This window comes from Stegodyphus dumicola, chromosome 8 (assembly GCF_044657685.1).
Source record: "Stegodyphus dumicola isolate Sdum_Otavi_A_Nest chromosome 8, ASM4465768v1".
NCBI classification, from domain to species: domain Eukaryota; kingdom Metazoa; phylum Arthropoda; class Arachnida; order Araneae; family Eresidae; genus Stegodyphus; species Stegodyphus dumicola.
The window spans coordinates 79,015,293-79,035,240 of record NC_140775.1 but is presented as its reverse complement, the minus strand read 5'-3'; the positions used below and the strand labels follow the sequence as shown (position 1 = coordinate 79,035,240).

Below are 19,948 nucleotides of genomic sequence, written 5' to 3'. Positions count from 1 at the left end.
AGCAAGCAAACAGTTCCATTAGTCTGTAATTCTGACACAATGATAGACTTAAAGAATGCTATGTTTGCTTTAAGTAATTACGAAACACTGAGTGTATATTTTTAAAATATTCATTTAATAAGGATAAATATTTGGAGATCATAAAAGTATTGCGCTTTTAAATTACAAGGGAAATAATTATCTGTGATAATTGAATTACTCGAGTTTATTCAGGAATTGTGTTACTTGTATTCATAATAGGTGCAATAAAATTAATAGGATACGTTTATATATGGGAAAAAAAAAAAAAAAAAAAAAAAAAAAAAAAAAAAAAAAAAAAAAACAGATATAATGTATTACAAAACTAATGGATAATTATATAAGTAAATGTGTATATTATGAGCTTATGAAATAGGATGAATAAAACAGTATTAAAGCTTACTGTTTTAAGTAAAGGAAGGCAGATTAAATGAATTGATTTTGTTACGCATAAAGTATTAAAACGTAAAGTATCGAGATAAGATTAAAATTATTTCTATATCAAAAATTGAAAATATTTCAAAATTAAATCTTTTTTTTGCTTTAACTTTAGTTTACTGAAATACGACACAGCATTTAACAGCTATTGACCATTCACGGTGTATTAGTGGGCTGTTTTTTCAAGTCGTTTCGAATTAGTGGTATACAGAGGGAAATTCAAGAATCACATACAGATAGCCATTCAGCTACAGGAAATCAGCCAAAAAAAAAGAGCAGATTTTCCCCCGATTTTAGCCCTTTGATCATTATTGAGCTTGTATTAAAAGGAATTTCGTTGGAAAACACTATTCTGGAGGAACTTCTTTTGAAGCTCGGAAAATGATCGTAAATGCGAAGACTTCCTTGCAAATGCTTTCTGCGAGGCTTGAATCGTGTGATTATATGTCAACAGTATTGGAATGAAAGGTGAAAAAAAGCAAAGTGTACGGATAGCTGATGATTTACACTATTAAATACAGTGTACTAATGTATAACGTACAATATATTAAAAAATAATTAGTGTACTTTTTAGGAGATTAAATTGATGAAAAAGCTAAGCGTACATGTAGTAACGGGCCTCTAGTGATTGCAACAATGGACCAAAAATACATTACCGATATTCGGTATATTTGTAAATGTTGCACCGGTATACCGGTATTCGGTATTTTTGTAAATGTTGCACCGGTAATACCGATATCGGTATTAGTAATTTTTCAAAAAAAGTACAAAAACAAATATTATTTTTATGCAAGTTTTATGCAAAAATGCATAAGCTATAATTTTTTTTTATTTTGTTATGTACAAATACAAAATAAAGAAAAATGTATAATCAAATATTATTAATAAGAGTAGTAGAAAACTAATAATTTATAACATTAGAAACAAAAAATATGATATGAAAAAATTACGGTATTACAATACAATAAAGGAACAAACATATAGTATTATTATTAAGAAGAGTAAATATCACATAAAAATATTGCTGTGAAGTCTATTGTATAATATATATTAATAAAACAAAACAACTAATTTATTTACAGCATATTTTGAAATGTGATTCTAAAAAACATAATGAATCTATCGAACTGTCGTGATACCTGGAACGTATTTTTCTGCACAAATTACATGCAGTTAATAATGCTCTTCCTGCATCCACTCTAGTTGGTGGTACTGTTAATTAAATTTGACATTCTTAACCTTTTTTCTTCTTTTTCGTTTTCTTTTTTAAAGTCGTTATAATTATATAATTATCTTAAAATATTTTCTAGTTCACTAAACCTTTTCTCTATGAGAATTTTCAGTGCTTTCTATAATTCCTGAGATAGCGGCTTGTCCTGATCTTTGAGTGATTGCAACATAGAATTTATTGTTGCATCCGAATTTATTGTTACATTTTATTGGAAGCATAGCTGACACAGATTTAGATATTAAACCAAATCCACTATCGAATTTGATAATTTATCAAAATTAATTTGTAAATTTACATCAATTAATGCTTTCTGAATTGGATATTTTAATTTCAAAAATCGTTCCATAATTAAGAGCAAAGTGTTCTAGCGTGTTTTAGAATCTAACATTAGGAAAAGTTCTTTTTTCATTTCCGTATGCATATATTTTTATAAAACGGGATTTTTAGTAAGGGAAATTTTAAATACCTTAACAGCTTTTCAAATTTTCTAATACCTTTTCCAATGTTAAACTTCTACTTTCTAATACCGAAAATATTTTACCATAGAAATATCGGTTTCACGAAATTGCAAAGTAGCACGAAATACCAGTATTCTGTATACCTGTGTTTTGTTATTGCAATCATTACATACGACCTACGTAACAAGAATATAATAAAATTATTTTTATTGGTCTTATTTTCGGCGAAACTGCTACGGTCATTGCTAGCAGTCAGCGCCAGAGTGGCAAATTTCAAAAATAAAAATCTCTCATAAGGAAGAAATTTCACCTTAGATAGTACGCGAAAACAAATTAATTAACTGAAATTCTACTTGATTTCAGTATGCCAATTTCTAGGAAACTGTTAAGTTTATTTTAGGATTTAAAACGTTATTTATTATGTCGTAATACCTATCTGAAGCTGAATCTAATATCAACTGGATCAAGTACAAATTACCTAGGAGTTACTTAAATTTCCCCCGTGAATTTTTGCGTGGGACTTAAAGCGTGAGTCATGTATCAGCTAATACGATCAGCTATAAATTATATTACTGTGAAGAAAAAACGTCGGAGAATTGAAATGCGTCAAAAAGAAAGAAAATGAATACATTAAATCTCTTAAGTTATAATACATTTCAATATTTCACGTCTGAAATGTGTTGTTAAAAATATCGCTTTATTCCGCTGACACCACTCTCGACTGAGTTACATTTTTTCTCTACATTCAGCTAATTTCCTTCTCCTCATATAAAATTTAAAACAATCTGACTTCATTCTAATGCGAGGGCAACCGCGAAATACGAAATCAGCATCTCAATGTGTAAAACTAAATAGTATAAATTTAGCGTTATTTTGCTGTGGAAGAGTAGTAATGTGAACTGTGATGCAAACACCCATACTTCTTTCCATAACAGTCTGACAGAAATCTCGATTCAAGACATTCAATGAGAAAGTGCATTCTGTCTGTTGTTCACAGAGTACATCACATGATAGGGTGTTTTTTAATTTTAAGGACTGCGAAGATATTCTAAACCAGGTATAGCCAACAGGCTGATGGCGAAACAATTTTTAGTCTATCACCATTGTCAAGTAATATATTTTACAAAATATAATATAGTAGCGTTTTGTTTTTTGTTACATTAAAAATTAGACTTCCTTGTTTAATGACTCCCTCACTCATGATTCATGCAGATTATCCTTGTCTGCAGAAATGTCCTTCCAAACGTAACTTGTATTTAATGTTTGTATTCTTGTATTATTTAATGTTTCATAGAAGTAAATTTTTATTTTTATTAAACTTACAATGGCTAATTATTCTCTTTATATCTGTAGATGTATATATATATATATATATATATATTGTTGTATGTATGATGTGTATATATATATATATATATATATATATATATATATATTGTTTTTTGAATGCGCGTACAATTTTTCTTTCATGTTCTAAAGTTTCTTAGTGGGCAAATTTTGCTCATTAATAATCTTTTGGTAATTAGTTTTCTTCTTTAAATATGCCTATTTCAAATGTTTGAAAAAATTATACTAAATATGTGGGGTCATTTTTATCATATGAGTAATAGGTTTGCAACTCTACAAACTTTACAACATAAATGCTTAAAAGGATAAATTGAGCATTTAAAAAATGCAATCTTTCTGCACTTCGTCTATCCAATATCATGTGATAGATCAGTCCCTGCAACTTGAATATCCTATCTTTCACGAATTCGGGAACCTAACTTATTCCTTAAATATAAATTCCTGTCACCCCGAGAGAGTAAAGAAACTTGAAACGTCTAATCTGATTTACACTCTATAGCAAAAAAAAAAAAAAAAAAAAAAAAAAAAACATCGATTGCTTTGAAATTTCGTAGGCATACGAAATATGCAAATGATTAAAATTTGGTGTCCAATGAATGAATAGTGCGATCTCCAGCGCACCGGAACTGGGCATTTAGCAGATGTATTTAAGGAGCTGTTCTTGAACTGTTGCAATGGGATTTAGGGTACCTTCTAACGATTGAAAAAATGCCTCGCCGCAGGATTCGAGCTCATTAAGACCAACTGTCGGAGTTTGAAAGAGGTTGTATCATTGGATTGAAAGAGGCAGGTTGGGCAAAACGGAGAATCGCTCGTCATATGAGTCGAAGCGATGCGGCGGTTAGAAGATGCTGCCAAGAATGGGTGGACAATGGCAGATTTCAGCGTCGTGAAGTTAGCGATCGACTTAGGGCCACAACAGATCGGAAGGACAGAGTGATTGTCAGATCAGCTGCCACAGCGCCTGATTCATCGCTATCAACCATCAGACGTGCGACCCGCACACGAGTGTCCACCATGACCATTTACAGATGGCTGATAGAGAGAAATGTACTCTCGTACCGACCGCTACGCCACCTGCCACTCATGCCTGCACACTGTCGAGCCATATTACAGTTGTGCTTGGCTCGATCAGATTGGTATGATGCGGACTGGGACGTATAATCTTTAGTGACGGATCCCGCTTCCAACTGTGTCGTGACGATCCTCGAAGGAGACGCCTGTTTGGAGACGCCTAGATCAGCGTGCCGATCCTGCTTTCACTACTGTAAACCCCACAGGCCCTCAGCCAGGAGTTATGGTCTGGAATGCTATTTCTCTTGATAGCCGAACCCATTTGGTCATCATTAGCAGAGCGGTACGTTGTACTTACAGCACAGCGGTACGTCGACGACATTGTCAGACCTGTTTTGCTACCGTTCCTTTTGCAGTACCCTAGCCTTATTTTTCAGCAAGATAATGCCAAACCACATACGGCAAGTGTTGCTATGAACTGTCTTACAGCTTGTCAAACACTTCCCTAGCCAGTCAGATCGCCAGATCTCTCTCCCATCGAGCATGTCTGTGACACGACGGGAAGACGACTGCATCTACCAGGGAATATTGATGACCTAGCCCGACAATTGCAGCAAATTTGGCAAGAAATACCGCAGGAGACTATTAGGGAGCTTTATCAATCTATGCGACGCCGTGTGGCAGCTTGCATCCAGGCTAGAGGTGGGTCAACACCTTAGTGATCTCGTTACTTTGTTACTATGTAACACTGAAATAAATCATTCAATTATTCTGAAATTTTAATCATTTTCTATTCTGTATATGATCCTCCTACCCATCGGTTTTTGTCTCCATCGGACAACTTCTTGGTGCGTCGATTTTTTTTATTAGAGTGTAAATACCACTGAACATTTCTCAGAAGAAAAATAACGTCAATTAAAATCGCCAGACCGACTCGTTCCCTATCAATAACTAATGTCACTGAAATCATTATAAACACGTGAAAGACAAAATAATTCAAAAAGGAACATCTCAGGTGTAAACGAAAAATGTTAATAAATAAGCATGTATTATTACAAAAGCAATGTATCGATCAAATTAACCGTAAGAGAATTTGTTTATAGAAGAAGTTTAACGGAGCAGTATAAATACTAGTTACAGGATTACTTACGTATTTCTATTACTATGAATATTAACGCTTAATATTAGAGGCAAAACTCATCATCATGTCCCCATGAGATTTTAGTAATTTACGTCATGCTAATAGATTTAATAGAATAATTCTTTGTGATAATATGAAGCATTATATTCTAAATAAACCTATAGGTCTTATAGGTCATTAGTGATCCAAAGGGATCCATCAGTGATCCAATCTGTCAAATTTGAGGGAATGGAGGAATGGTGTTGCATACAAACTAAAACATTTGTTAAAACTAAAATGCATTGTTTCAAAAGAATGTGTGTGTTTATGGCAAAGCCTCGAGGCTATCTGCCTAAGGGGAGGGATGCCTTTGTGGAGGACTTTCTAAGGAAAACTGGCTCGTACACACGTTACACATGGGGAAATCCACGAAAACGCCCATGTAGCCAGCCCGTTCGCGGGATTCGAACCTCGGACCGAACTACCAGTGTTCAGCGACTTTACTGCTCGGCCGCTGGTAGGCACGTTTCACAATGAATCCGAATCAAGGTTGCATAAAGTCGCTTCATAACAATAACAATAATAAATGAAAAATAAAATTTGGCAAAGAGTAATTTTTAATTTTTTTTAAATATACAGTAGGACAATTTGGTACTTAATAAAAATGCATTTATTAACTAAAATTACAATTTCTTAGTATTAAAAAAATATGAACACCAGAAAAATTTTGAAAAAAATAAAAAAAAAGTTTAATAAAATAATAAAAATGGCTTCCTTTTATTTTTCAGCCTCTTTGAGACCTTTGAGACATAGGACTTCAAGCAATTATAAAATGTTTGGAGGAATACAGAACATTCTTTTTCCCTTTTGTTATGGCATTACAATTAAATTTGATGGCCTTTTAGCATATGCTTTGAACGATTCCAAATTAAAAGTTCAGATTAAAATATCTGTCATCCGATGTATTCTGCATTTTTTCAGATAAATGTGTCAGTAAAAATTGCCTTGAGGTAATGTTTAAAACTGTATGGCAATAAGGAGGATCCCAAAAATGTTTAATCAATTATTTAGAGTCAAAGAGAGCTTACGTTTATCTGGACACTTTGTAATTAATAAATTATATATTTAAGAAAGGAGTTAAACATACTACATAGCAATGAGAAAAAGTTATCTGTATTTTTGCAAAAAATAAAGAAAAACACTTATTACCATTGCCGTATGTTTATCAGGAAAAACACATGTCTGACCTCTTGCCGTCATGTTGCAAAATACATGGATAGCGTCATCTGCCATTCCAAGATTTGGATCAATCCAGTACCACCCTACCAAAGGTAAGAAATTTTTGTTAAAATTCTTATCCGACCAAAGAAAGAATTTATTAAAGTTTAAAAGGGAACAATTATTTAACATAACTTGTTGCACTGAAACTACAGAAAACCGGGGAATAGAATTATTTCAATCTTACCCTTACAAATTCTGTATTTCAGAACATCTTATTAAAATAAATGATTATTTTTTTCCAATTTAATGTTTAAGATTATCGAATTATATGTCTATACATGAACCTGCTTTAGTTTCATTTAAAACTTGATACGAAATATGTCATTTATAATGTTATATGAAGATGAAAAAACAAAGTTTTAAATAAAAAAAGCTCTTAAATTTCTTTTTAAAGTTTTATCATAACGAAAGAAAATTTTTTTGATATAAACTAACAGATGCGCAATAAAATTTCTCAAAAAGATGTAATCCCGTTTCTTAGCAAAATAATTTCCTTAAAATCACATGGAATTATTTTTAAAGGCTACTGTTGTTTTATGTAACGATTTTCTGCAAATATAATACTCACGTTAATTTTGATATACTGTCAGTCTGGAACCCGTTTTTACTCAAATATTTAGCAGCACCTTGATTTTCACTGTAGAAGGGCAAGTCATAATTTTATTTACTACAGAATTTTATTCTCATTTTTCTTGTGCTCTGTTTTTTTAAATGATCTTACAATTATCTTTGGTAGACGAGTAGAAAGTGTTCTTTATAATAGCTCTATATTGCTGTAAGCCCGTCGAATGATACAACAGAATACTGTTTTGGAATAGAAATTAGGTATACCATTTTTGCGCTCGGAATTTAGACATATGACTCGTTGCTTTGCTGTAGTGGAATTCAGCTTTTAGTTTTTACATTATGTAAGTAAAGAGATAAGATTTCTTTAAAAAAAAAAAAAAAAAAAAAAAAAAACGAAATATTGTTTTAATATTCAGAGTTCATTTTTGATACTTTTCGATTTTTCTTAATTTTAGTTTTCTAGTTCATGACAAACCAACTATAATCATAAACATCATCATTTTAAGAGATTAATTTTAGATTTAATTTTAAGAGTAGAGAAAGATTTAATTTTAAGAGTTTTTCTAAAACTCTTAAAATTAAATCTTTCTCTCCAATTTTACGAAAATATATTGATCACTTTCTAGTACAATATTAAAATATGACTAATATTCATCTACAATCATAGGACATTTCCATTTTTCACCTTAAAATGGCTGTTATGAAGAATTCTCAATTGATCTTAAGCTTGGTCAGTTTTTCAGAAAATAACAATTTACACTGTAATATTTTTCCTTTTTTATTTAAATTATTGTTTATTATTTTATTTGTAGTAGAGATGGGAATTTTAAAAGATAATGAATTTTCTCGATGGATTAGATAGGCCCCTTTTTGAGAACCAAAAATTTTGTGCATTTTTCTATTGAATGAATATTTGGTGTTCTGTTGCTTGTAGAAAATAGTGATTGTAGAGTTTTTTTTCATTATGAATGATATTATTTATTGTACTATTAGATATCATGATTCCAAAATTCTAATAAAAATAGTTTTCTATTTGGGAAATAAGAATATCTTCTCTGGGAAAATCTCATAAAATTTATTTACATAAAACGCTTAAAGCTTTCCAAATTTGAGCAGACAAAATGTTTTCTCTCAATAAAAGCTGTTCCCAATTAATTGTTATGTTTCAGAGTTTCGATTATTTGCTTGACCAAAATTGTCCAAAAATGTGACAAAAAGCGCCTGTAGTATGCTTTCATAAAAACACTTTTTAAGGAAAACAGCCGGATATTGATATTGCACGTGAAAAAGAGCACAAAAATTCCAAGAAGTCAGTTTAGTGAATTACCAAGAGATAACCGGGATCTGACAACGGATTTTTATTATCTATGACCTCAGCCACAGGTGGGCTTTCAAAAAGAGACAATTCAGTTGCTTATACTAATAGAAAACTTGAAATTGTCGACATTACTTCTTTGATATACAGAACTGAATTTTATCTATAGAAACTGCTTACAGTTGTTAAGTCTTTCCGTCATCGTAAAGTAATATTTTCAAAACATTTGTAAGATTTATCCTAAGTTTATAACAGTTTTAAATTTATGCACTTTTCCTAGCTCTCCTAATTTCAGCTTAAGCTTACAATTCCTTACCAGAATGAGTTTTTAGAATCGCGTTTAATGTAAATGAGAAGAAGTACGTTTTAAGTCGATCTTGCACCGACTTCGAGAGAGAATCAGAATTTCTGAATAGCACGCGTTTGCCTTTTGGCTATATCTCTTTAAACTGTTACTACGCTCGGCCGAACTACGTGCACTTCATAGTTTCGCTTGCTAATTGGATATTTAGGGGCCAACTAGTTTAGACCTATGTTAGCTTTAGCTGAATCTTTTTAGTTAGTCATTAGTTAAGGACTCATTTCTTATATTTTTGAGTTTAAGCCCAAGTGGAGGCTTTGTTGTACGTCCTGAGAAAAAGACGGTCTGCACACCTTTAGTTTGAGCAATAATGGGTAATTAACCCTTCTGGAGTTTCACGTTTCTTTTTCTGGACTTAAGCGATTATTCGCTTAGTAGTTCACTAGGTTCCTCCACACTTAGCTAATAGATAAAAGGGAGGATCACTACACATTTAACATTAAATGACAAGCAATTTTAGGCTTAAACATTAAGAATTAAAATAATAACATCTGTTTGACAATGTATAATAAAAAAATAAAAGAATTTTAAAATTTACGAACTTACCATCTAAGAAATCAGGATGACCAAGGTACAGATCTCTGCACGTCCGAGCTGGATTCTTGCGGGTTCCTAAAGGCTTTTTGATGACATCTATTTCTTTTCTCATTATATAGATATTCGCATACATGTTGAGAAGTTTATCCTGCAAGCTTTCAGGCTTACCCTGAGAGTTTTCCGACTTCTGCTCGTTTATAGAGTTTTCTTCGGCCTTCTCGATCTCAATTTCCTTTTCAGCTGTATATGATTGATACGCTTTCCTATCTGTACTTCTTTTTTGGCGAATATATGGATAGTCTCTTTGAAATAGTATCTCAGGTGGTATTTGGGGACCTTCTCCTGGAGGACCCTAGAGCAATAATGCTTAGCATTAATAAAAATTACTTACTTTAATATATTTTACGACCAAATTATATGCATCCTAGTGCCGAAAAGAAACTAATTTCAGTTTGGCGTTAATTAGGTCGGAATAATTCGTCTGTCGTTTAACTGATTCATTACATGGCTGTTTAATTCAAAATGGAAATTTAAATTTTCTTAATGATAGTTCAGAATTGTTTGGCTTAACCTCCTGAATAAATATAAAAATCATGTGCCCACATCGTTAATTTACTTAATCATCTCGTACTTATGTTTTCTATACTTACTTCTCAACTGTAACTTATTGTATCTAGAAGACAGATTCACTGCGCATTTGTAAAAGCAAGCGAGGCAGCTGTAAGATGTATATGACTGTACGTTTGTAAAAGGCTACATGTAGAAGAAAGTAGTGGGTTTAATGTAGATAGCCACTAGACCTGTAAACTGATGAGTCTATAAAAATTTATAAAGAACAACATATTCTATAGAAATCATCAAAAACCTTGTAGCGACATTAGGTAATTTTTAGAAGCAGAAAAGATGAAAAATTAGCAACCGCCTTCGCCGGGAATCGAACCACGGTTTTCTGGAATACCGGCCCAGCGTGCAGAACCACTACACCACGAAGGCACGTTAGGAAAGTGGGAGAAATACCTTATAACCTCAAGTTAGCCATTCATCGGATTTCCATTTTTCTGTATTTCTTAGTACTCTCGAGTGATTTTTCATTTCCAATGAGTGCATGACTTCGTAGTCAAACCCGTTGAGGATCTTTGAGTTGAAAATTTTAGCTTTCGTAACTAGCGGGGAAAAAATGAAAGACAGAAAAAGTATTGACAACTTTTACACATATTCCTACCAAATGCTCCTTGTCATTTTTTATTCTCATTTCTAAGCTTTTTAAGCAGACCCGCTTCTGGCGGGTATGCAGGGAATACTCCGCACGTGGGCGGCAAAATTCAGAAGCGCCAAATTCAGTCGATATCCTGTAAACTGGAAATTACCTGTGTAAGGAAAAATGCATTATCCAATGATTATTTTTTTTTGTCCTAAACATCTTTCTTTGCGCCTTTGCTTTATTAAATTGTATATTTAAAATTATACAGAGCGTACAAAATAACCTGCACGCAGGGGCTCGATGTCCCAGGAAGGTACCTGTTCTTAAAAATCTTATGTGAAATCAGAATACTTTTCGGAGGTTGCTGAGAGTCAAAGAAAATTTGCAAGGGTTTGTGGGCGTAATCACAATATTTAGTAACAGTACTATCAATAAAATACGTGTATATATATATATATATATATATATACTTAAATTCAGAAATTTCAATATAAAATATATGTAACTTACTGGAGGACCAGGTGGGCCCTGAAAAGAAAAATAAAGAAAAATTTGTTATATTTAAGTCATTCACTTTTACTAAGCATAAAAAAATTATATAATAATATTTTACGAAAGTTGACGGCATTCCATATTTTTAAATTGGTGCATCAGAAGTTTTATTTAAAAATTCAAAGAAGCCCTCTATTATTAAACATACAGTAAATTATACAAACAATTCTTAACATACAAATTGCCGAAATAAAAACTAATTCTAATTCGTACTCGTTATTTTGTTTGCAAGATATAGTAAGATTATGAGAATAATTTTAATTTTTAATCAAATAAAAATTTTAATTTGAAGATAAATGCATTTTAATTTGAGTAGTAATGTAACATATTTTTCTAATAAAATATATCACATTTTTCCAAACCTCCACAGCAGATTTCTCGTATTCACAATGTTTCTTTAATTTCTTCAAATGTTTCCTTAATTTTGTTAATTGCGTTCATACATTTTTAGATTACTTCAAAAATGAAGCTGGAGGTAAGTAAGACTAGAATTACAGGACCGATGAAATGATAATTGTAAATGATAATCTAAATCAATTCCATTCTATATACAAAGATCAAATGAAAAGTTCTAATAGTATATCTACATATTTTCCCAATATTGGACATAATAACCATGTGTACGATTTTGTGAAAGTTATTAACATGTTATCGATATGTTTGAACCTACGGATGGACAGCCATAGCTTTCCGTGTTCATCACAATAAAAGCGCTTAGTTTTCTTTGTTGTGGCGGGTGACGGAAACGTCTCCGTCGAAATACAGCAAAGTTGTGATTGGAATGAATTTTTCGTTAAATCTGGGAAGAACCGAAATGAAGCATTAGAAATATTACGGTATGCATGTAATATACGAAATATTTAATCATGCTACAGTTTTTCCATGTTAGAGGTCTTTCAAATATGCTAACAACCAACTGATCGACTAATCACACACTAACAGACCATCTATTGCAATTGCAGATTCCAATATTGGAAATCCATGGCGAAATAGCGAATGGTTGATTAATGAAGGTGGAGCTACGAAGAAAAAATATCGACTGTAGTAAAATATTCTCCGCAAACAGCTTCCTGGAGTTTACTCTAAATCAGTAGTTCTCAACCTTTTGAGACCAACGCGTACCATTTAACAAAAATTGAAAAACTTTAGTACCACCACTACATTTTAAAATGATTATGTTTAAATTTTTAATAGAAATATTTAAAAAAATATATTTTGCCAATTAACCTATAAGCTTTTTGTATTACATAGGCACACGTAAAAAATATTAGAGTAAAAATTGGTTGCCATTTTAATTATAAAAATCCAAGTTATAATATTTTAATTCTAAAATTTAATGTCAAATTTGGGGCCTGTAAGAGTTCAAGTGCTTTATGTCTGGTCTTACCGTATACACTCACGTAATGTCCCCACTTTTTTTACTAAAATTACATCGCTAAAATGAGGGTGCGGACATCACTCAGGTCGTTCATATGTCGCGCTTTTTCTCTTGAGTATTTTGGGTGTAGATTTCATTTTAAACAGCCAAGTTAAGTTCTAACTGGAAGAAAATGGCATAAGTAATATATTTTAAGTTGTCTAATTACATAAAATTTTCAAACTCACTTCTTCTCATCCAGCAGCACTCGGCGCATATTAGTTCGTACAGGAGCACACATTATTTAGAAAAAAACATCTGTTCTGACGCACTGTATAAAAATCCATTTAGTTTTCATCATTCGCCGCAACCAGCCTTCACTCGCCTTGACTTGCGATGTGGGGAATGTTTTCTCGTACCGCAGCAAGCGCTCTTATTTGGCACATTTCCCGTATTACTACGTACTCTTGAGCACACATATCATGAACATAGGCAACTACGTTTTTTCCTAAGTTGGAAAACTTACTTTTCGAATCACGAAACGCACGTCTTGCTTTGTTCTTTGCCACCAGTTGATCACGCTGTTTGCTCCACTTGTGCACACACTTTTGTTATGTTAATATAAGTTTGAATTTTTGGTTATGAAAGAGCTCAAGTTAATTACTATCCTTAGTTGAGAAAATCTGAATTTTTATTTAATTCTTTGAATTAGTAATTTAATGTTTTATTATTTATAATTAATTTAATATTTGGTTATTACTAAATTCTTTAATTTTGCTTAAAAACAAATGCTTCAATAATAATTTTTTTTTTTTCTTTTATTTAAACTTAACCAAGAATTACTTTGTGAAAGAATTCAGGAAAAGGGGCGAATTTTCGTTCTCTCAGGGTAACGTACTTTCATAGATCTTTCTAGAAAGAAGTTGCTTTGTCTTGATTGACAAGGGGTACGTGACGAGAGGTCGTAAGGTTATCATTTCACCATACAAGAGAGGTCTTTGCTTGGCGATCTAAGTGTCCGGTTTTGGCCCGAATTTGAATAAGTGGCGCGTACGCAATTTCAGTTATCTTATCTTTTAGGGTGAAAAACGGAAATTTGGCCTCTAGTGAGGGGGGGGGCGAAAATTGAATTTTATGGTAGCCTGTGTTTTTGAAAGAAGTGAAAGAAATTTCGAGTAAAAATCACTTTTTTGCTTCATGTCTTCGTGGAACGGTGTTTGATACACCAAGGTACCTGATCAACAAGGTTCTTACCCCTTGTAAAACAGTTTGCGAATTGCGAATGGTATGATGAAAACCTAAAAGTTATCTAAGGTAATTTTTTTTTTTTTTTTTATAATAAAGTTTTTAAAATGAATAGTTAATAATTTAGAATTCATATTAAAGCCAGAAGTTAGGAAATGCTAATTAAATTGTTAAGCGATGTCAAATGAATGCAGGCCAGAAGTCGTCGAGCTGGTCAGCGTTTGCATAAAGGCAGCGTTAGGCGAACACTGGTAATTTGAATCCGACAAGTAAGACATAAATTCTATGAACGTAAGACTAAAAAGAATGCATAACAGATACAATAAGAGAGGATTAACATAAACCGTAAAGGCATTATATTAAACATTACATAATATATACATTCAGTTGGGCCATGGCCCTGTCCATATTTGCTACGTCAGGGGTCGGCAACCTTTTGAGTGGGAAGAGTCAAAAATTACAATTTACAAAATTTCAAAGTTTTTAAAGAGCCACCAAATTTTTTCTTGCCAACAATAAATAGTACTTACATAAATAAAGTTTTTTGATAAACAAAAAATAATCTATTTATTCATAAGAAAAAAATATCTATTTATTCATAAGAAAAATATCTATTCATTCATATATAATAAATAAATAAATATATATTATCTTAATATATATCTAATTTGTTGTAAAACACTATGTGTTTTACAACAAATTAGATAATATATATATGGCATTATTAAATAATTACTTACTATTTAAGTAAAAAATTAAAACAATTAAACATTTACTTACAACACTAACTTGTAACTCGTACTTCAATAAGAAAAATATCTATTCATTCATATATAATAAACATATTATATATTTAATATATATCTAATTTTTTGTAAAACACAAATTAGATAATATATATATGGCATTATTAGATAATTACTTACTATTTAAGTAAAAAATTAAAACAATTAAACATTTACTTACAACACTAACTTGTACTTCAATAAAAAAAACAATTGATCAAACAAATTCAATGGGAGCGTTGGCTTTGCATGGTTTTAGAAAGTTTAGATATATTTTGCTCATAACTGGTTGTTTTAAGTTTCAAACACGACTCTAAATTTTTATTTGTTAGTTGGTTTCTTACTGTACTTTTAATTATATTCACGCAAGAGAACGCTTGCTCGCACGAATATGTCGATCCAAAGATAGTCAGCACTCCAAATGCCAACTTCTTCACCTCACTGTAGCAATCTGGAAGATTATTCCATGCGTCGAATATAAGTGCCTCAACTCGCGGCATTTCTTTTAAAGCTGCCCACTTTTGTTGCATTATATACATTCGTTTCTGGACATCCAACTCTTCCAACTTGCTTTTCAACTCTGTAAATTTTTCACTCCACAAAGCTTTAATTTTTAAATCGATCAATTGCATTTCTAGAGATTCAGTATCAATTCCAAATGGCTCAGTGTGGATTTCGTTGCTATTTGTGTTGAGAGGGTTTACTATGAATGCTAGAGTGGTTTTGTTGGTTTTGAATTACTCAAATCTGTCAGCAAATTCATCTTTAATTTTTTTTGTAACTGTGCTGAAGTAATTCGTGTCAACAGTTGCAATGGTTTTATCGCGATATTGCTTTAGAAATTGAAAATGAAGTAATTTACCGCTCTGAATATCTTCTGCAAAAAGAATTAATTTTTCTTCAAAACAAACCACTTCTTTTAAAACATAGGCTGGGTTTCCTTTTCCTTGCAGTTTTAGATTCAGCTCATTTAATTTCGCTGTGACATCCACCATGAAGTAAAATTTTTGCAACCATTTTTCGTTCTCTAATTCAGGGTGATCAATGCTTTTTTCATTTAGGAATGTTTTTATTTCATTCAAGCACAAAGCAGAACGTTTCAACACCTTTCATTTCGAAAGCCATCGCACTTTATTGTGAAGAAGGAGGTCGGAATACTGAGTCTCCATTTCGTTTAAGAATTCTTTAAACTGACGATGGTACAGTGCTTTTGACAAGATGCTGATAACAATCTTGATTACCAAATTCATAACCTCAAATATTTCGGCCGAAAATGTTTGGGCACAAAGTGCTTCTTGGTGTATTATGCAGTGAAACGTATTATTTCCTGTCATACTTCTGGTTCCATTAGTTGCTATTGAAACTAATTTTATTTAAATTAATTATTTTGTTAAAACAATAAGATCGATTTAAATAAAATCGGCATTAAATTGCCGATTTTATTTAAATCGATCTTATTATCTTCAAGGCATTTTTGCACGGCATTCGGTATATCTTCCCCTCTATTTTGTCCCGAGAGCGGTATCAATCCTATAAATTCTTCTTTTGGATCTCGGGAAGACACACACCTGACAAAAAGGTCAACTTGTGCCGTGTTGTCGCAAGACTCATCTATAGCAAATGATAAAGCAGAAGAAACCTGAATATCTTCCACCTGCAAATATGTTACATTTGAAGACATTTTAGCTTTTTTATCTTGTACTGTTTTAGCGGATAGTGGCAAATCTTTAATTTTTTTCAAGATTTCTGGTTTGTTTTTGAAATCACAAAACAGTTCTTCAGATGCACATATGAAGCAATCTTTGACATACTCATAATCTGTGAATGGTTTGCCTTTTTTTGCAATTTTTAATGATACCGCGAAGCTTGCCAGATTAACATTACTTGTAGATTGCGTCCAGTTACTTAACATGGAACTTGATTGCTGTTTTTGTTTTTGGATATCGTCGACAGCTTTTTCCCGTTTACCGCCGGCTGGATATTTACTAGCAAACTGAGTATGCTTTTTAGTGAAGTGTCTCTCTAAATTTGATTTCTTATTGTGTGCGAGTTTTTCGAGGCTATTGAGACAAGTCTCAAGGTACATAAAATTGCATATGAAAGCGAACGACTGCGTCCAATCCCGATTGAATTCTCGATGCTCTTCTTCAGTTCTTCTCTGTTTTTTTTTTTTTTTTTTTTTTTTTGGATAAAATAAATAATATTTGAGTATGGAACTAAAGAGCCGCAGCGTCACATCCAAAGAGCCGCAGGTTGCCGACTCCTATACTAGGTCATTGTAGTCAAAACTGCAAATCTTAATGGCCGGGCTGTTAATTGTTTTTTGTCTTTCATGAAAGCTTTTAGCAAGTTTATAATAATGTAAGCGTAGTTGCTCCATACCCAGTACTTTATGAATTCTAGTGTTGCGGATATACCACTCCGCTTTAACTATTTGCCTTAAAACAGAATTTTGGCAAGTCTGTAATTTTTTCCTATTACATTTTTTTATATAGGTCCAAACTGGACTAGCATAACATAGTAATGGACGAGAACGGACTTATAAATGAGTAACTTGTCAATAGATAAAACACTGTTTCGAGTAATTAAAGGGTATAGTTTAGCTTTACAAACTCGAAACTTTTGGATAATAGATGTAATGTGTGGCGTATAATAATATAATGTAAGAGTTTTGTTTAGGATCACCCCAAGATAAGGGACCTGCTTGGCCCAGGGAGTAGGGGTGCCATTAAAAATGAGATTTTTCTTAAATTTGCTTTTTATTTTGGTGCCAGTGTATAATAGCCAGTGTTTTATCCACGTTGACTTGAATTTTCCATTTTATAAGCCAAGTTTCTAATGTATGGATGTAGTTTTGTAATCGTTGAATAACTGGACTTACAAATGCACTTTGTGCAAGGATCGCAGTGTCGTCTGTATACATAGCTAATGTTGTGTCGTGTGTGGATGGTATGTCATTCACGTAAATATTAAAAAGTATGGGTCCAAGTAAGGACCCTTGTGGAACACCAGCCTGGATGGCATGGCTTGTGGAGTTTGTGCCAGAAACGGAACGACGAAGTGTCTACCGGTTAGGTAGGAATTAATAATGTTCATGATGTAGCCTGGGAAGCTCAGGGCGTGTAAATTGCAGGTGAGAACATCGAGCCAAACTCGTTCAAAAGCGTTAGCAATGTCTAGAAATAATCCTCCAGTGATCTTGCGTGTTTCCATTCCCTCGGAGATGGTTTCTACTACTCGGTAGAGCTGGTTAGTTGTTGACAGTTGCTTCATAAAACCAAACTGGTGTGGTCTGATGATGTTGTTGCTTTCTATATAGTCGCTGATTCTCTTGAGTAGTATAACTTCACAGATTTTCCTGATGGAAGAGAGTAAATTGATAGGGCGATCAGACTCTGGTTTAGATGGAGGTTTTCCGGGCTTGAGGATCGGAATGATCTTCGCAGTCTTCCAAAGTTGAGGTTCCAAGGTTGCAAATTCTAGTAATAGTGAAAATGGTCTTGATTGGGAACATTTTAATCATACAGTTAGTGATGGAATCTATGCCAGAACTTTTCTTCTTCTTGATATTTTTAATGTATGCATAGACTTCTGACGGTAAGGCTGGAATCATGTTATCAGTGCTTGGATTTGTTGGGAAGTTGGAGTGAAAGCTATGAACTAGATTTTCTGTAGTCTCATGAATGTCCTTTGTGCAAAATTGAGATTCCAGATGCATAGCTAAGAGTTCTGGTTTCTCAATTTCAGTGTAATGGATCCTTTGTAAGCCTTTAAGGGGCGGAATGTTATTGTGGCATTTCGTATACCTTTTGATGGCTTTCCACAGTGAGTTGTCATCAGTGGAAAGTGCACTGAGGTAGTTGGTCCAGTCTTGTTGTGTTTACGTATTTAAAAGAGACTTGACAATATTGCAAAGCCTGTTGAATCTGCTTTCCAGTTACGGGTTCGCTGGAATTGCCTTCTGGTTGCATTACGTTGTTTTATTAACTGCTGTAATTCCTTGCTTCCGTAGTTACGTTTTCTTGATAGCTCTCTCCTTGCATTGTTATGAGCAGTAGTAATGGCAGTTGTGAAGTTCTGAATTAAACTATCAATATACTCCCTTGAGCGTATCGTTGGAAGTGCATATTAAATGTTGTTTAGAGCACTGGCGAACCTGCGCCAGTCGGTTATTTAGGCTCTTGTGTCTGATGAGGTATAACTGCTAATGCTCAGAATCATTCTGACCGGATTATGGTCAGAGCAGAGTTCGTCCAGCACAGAAACATTCAGCGGAATGCCACTGTTTCTGAGCAGGAAGAAATCTATGATTCAAGTGGAGTTAGCGGTATACAGTGTTGGTGTTTTTGGAGCTGCTATGCGCAAATTCGCCGAGTTGGCTAAGTTGAAAATTACGCGTCATGTGAACTATAGCAGTTCCAGGCACGGTGTCTAGCGTTTGGGTCCTCACCTATAATAACATGAGTGCCAAGTGAGAGTAGAATCTTTAAGTTCGCAAGGACTGACTGAGGGTTACATGCAGGTGGAATGTATAAGGAGAAAAAAATGTATGTTGTGGAAGTGCTTGTTATAAGGGAAATAGCTGTGGCTTCTATGGTTAAAAGCTGTGGATTTGAAACAGAGTTATGAGAGATGCAGCGTTTAATCAGAAGGGCAGTGCCTCTTCTTGTGTGTCTCGCAGTCAGAGGTCCGTTAAATCGGTAAGCAGCAGTGTTTTGGATAAAGATAGGGGTGGCAGGGACAAGATGGTGTTCTTGTAGGAAGAAAATGTCAGGGTCGTACTCATTTATAAAGTCCCAGGGCTCATCAATTTTCCGGAACAGTCCGTTCGCATTCCATGTAAAAATATTTATACGAACTGTTTATAGAATTATTCATTATTACTACTATTACAAGAACCAAATATATCTTCAAATATGTTAAAATACAACAAATAACTTATCAGTAGCGTTATTAGCCGCTTGCAATTCAGGCATTCGTGCAGATATTTTTTTAAACAATATTACCAAGAGGTATCCCCTTAAACATATTTCCAATTTCTTTAAATAATTTCATAATATCAATTAATCCACCTTGAAGTCATTTTGGGTATGATTTTTAATAACAGATTGCTTTTTAACA

At 33.0% G+C, this 19,948-nt stretch overlaps 1 protein-coding gene across 2 annotated transcripts in view; it reads right to left on the bottom strand.

Moving 5' to 3' along the window:
* The window catches only part of LOC118190119 (uncharacterized), a 209,504-nt gene that overhangs the window by 14,446 nt on the left and 175,110 nt on the right, over positions 1-19,948 (bottom strand). For both annotated transcript variants that reach the window (XM_085822021.1, XM_085822022.1), the window contains 3 exons: positions 11,399-11,416; positions 9,697-10,039; positions 6,836-6,948 (listed from right to left, as the gene is read on the bottom strand). In XM_085822021.1, the coding sequence (XP_085678147.1) occupies positions 6,836-6,948; positions 9,697-10,039; positions 11,399-11,416 (474 nt within the window). The remainder of the gene's footprint in view (positions 1-6,835; positions 6,949-9,696; positions 10,040-11,398; positions 11,417-19,948) is intronic.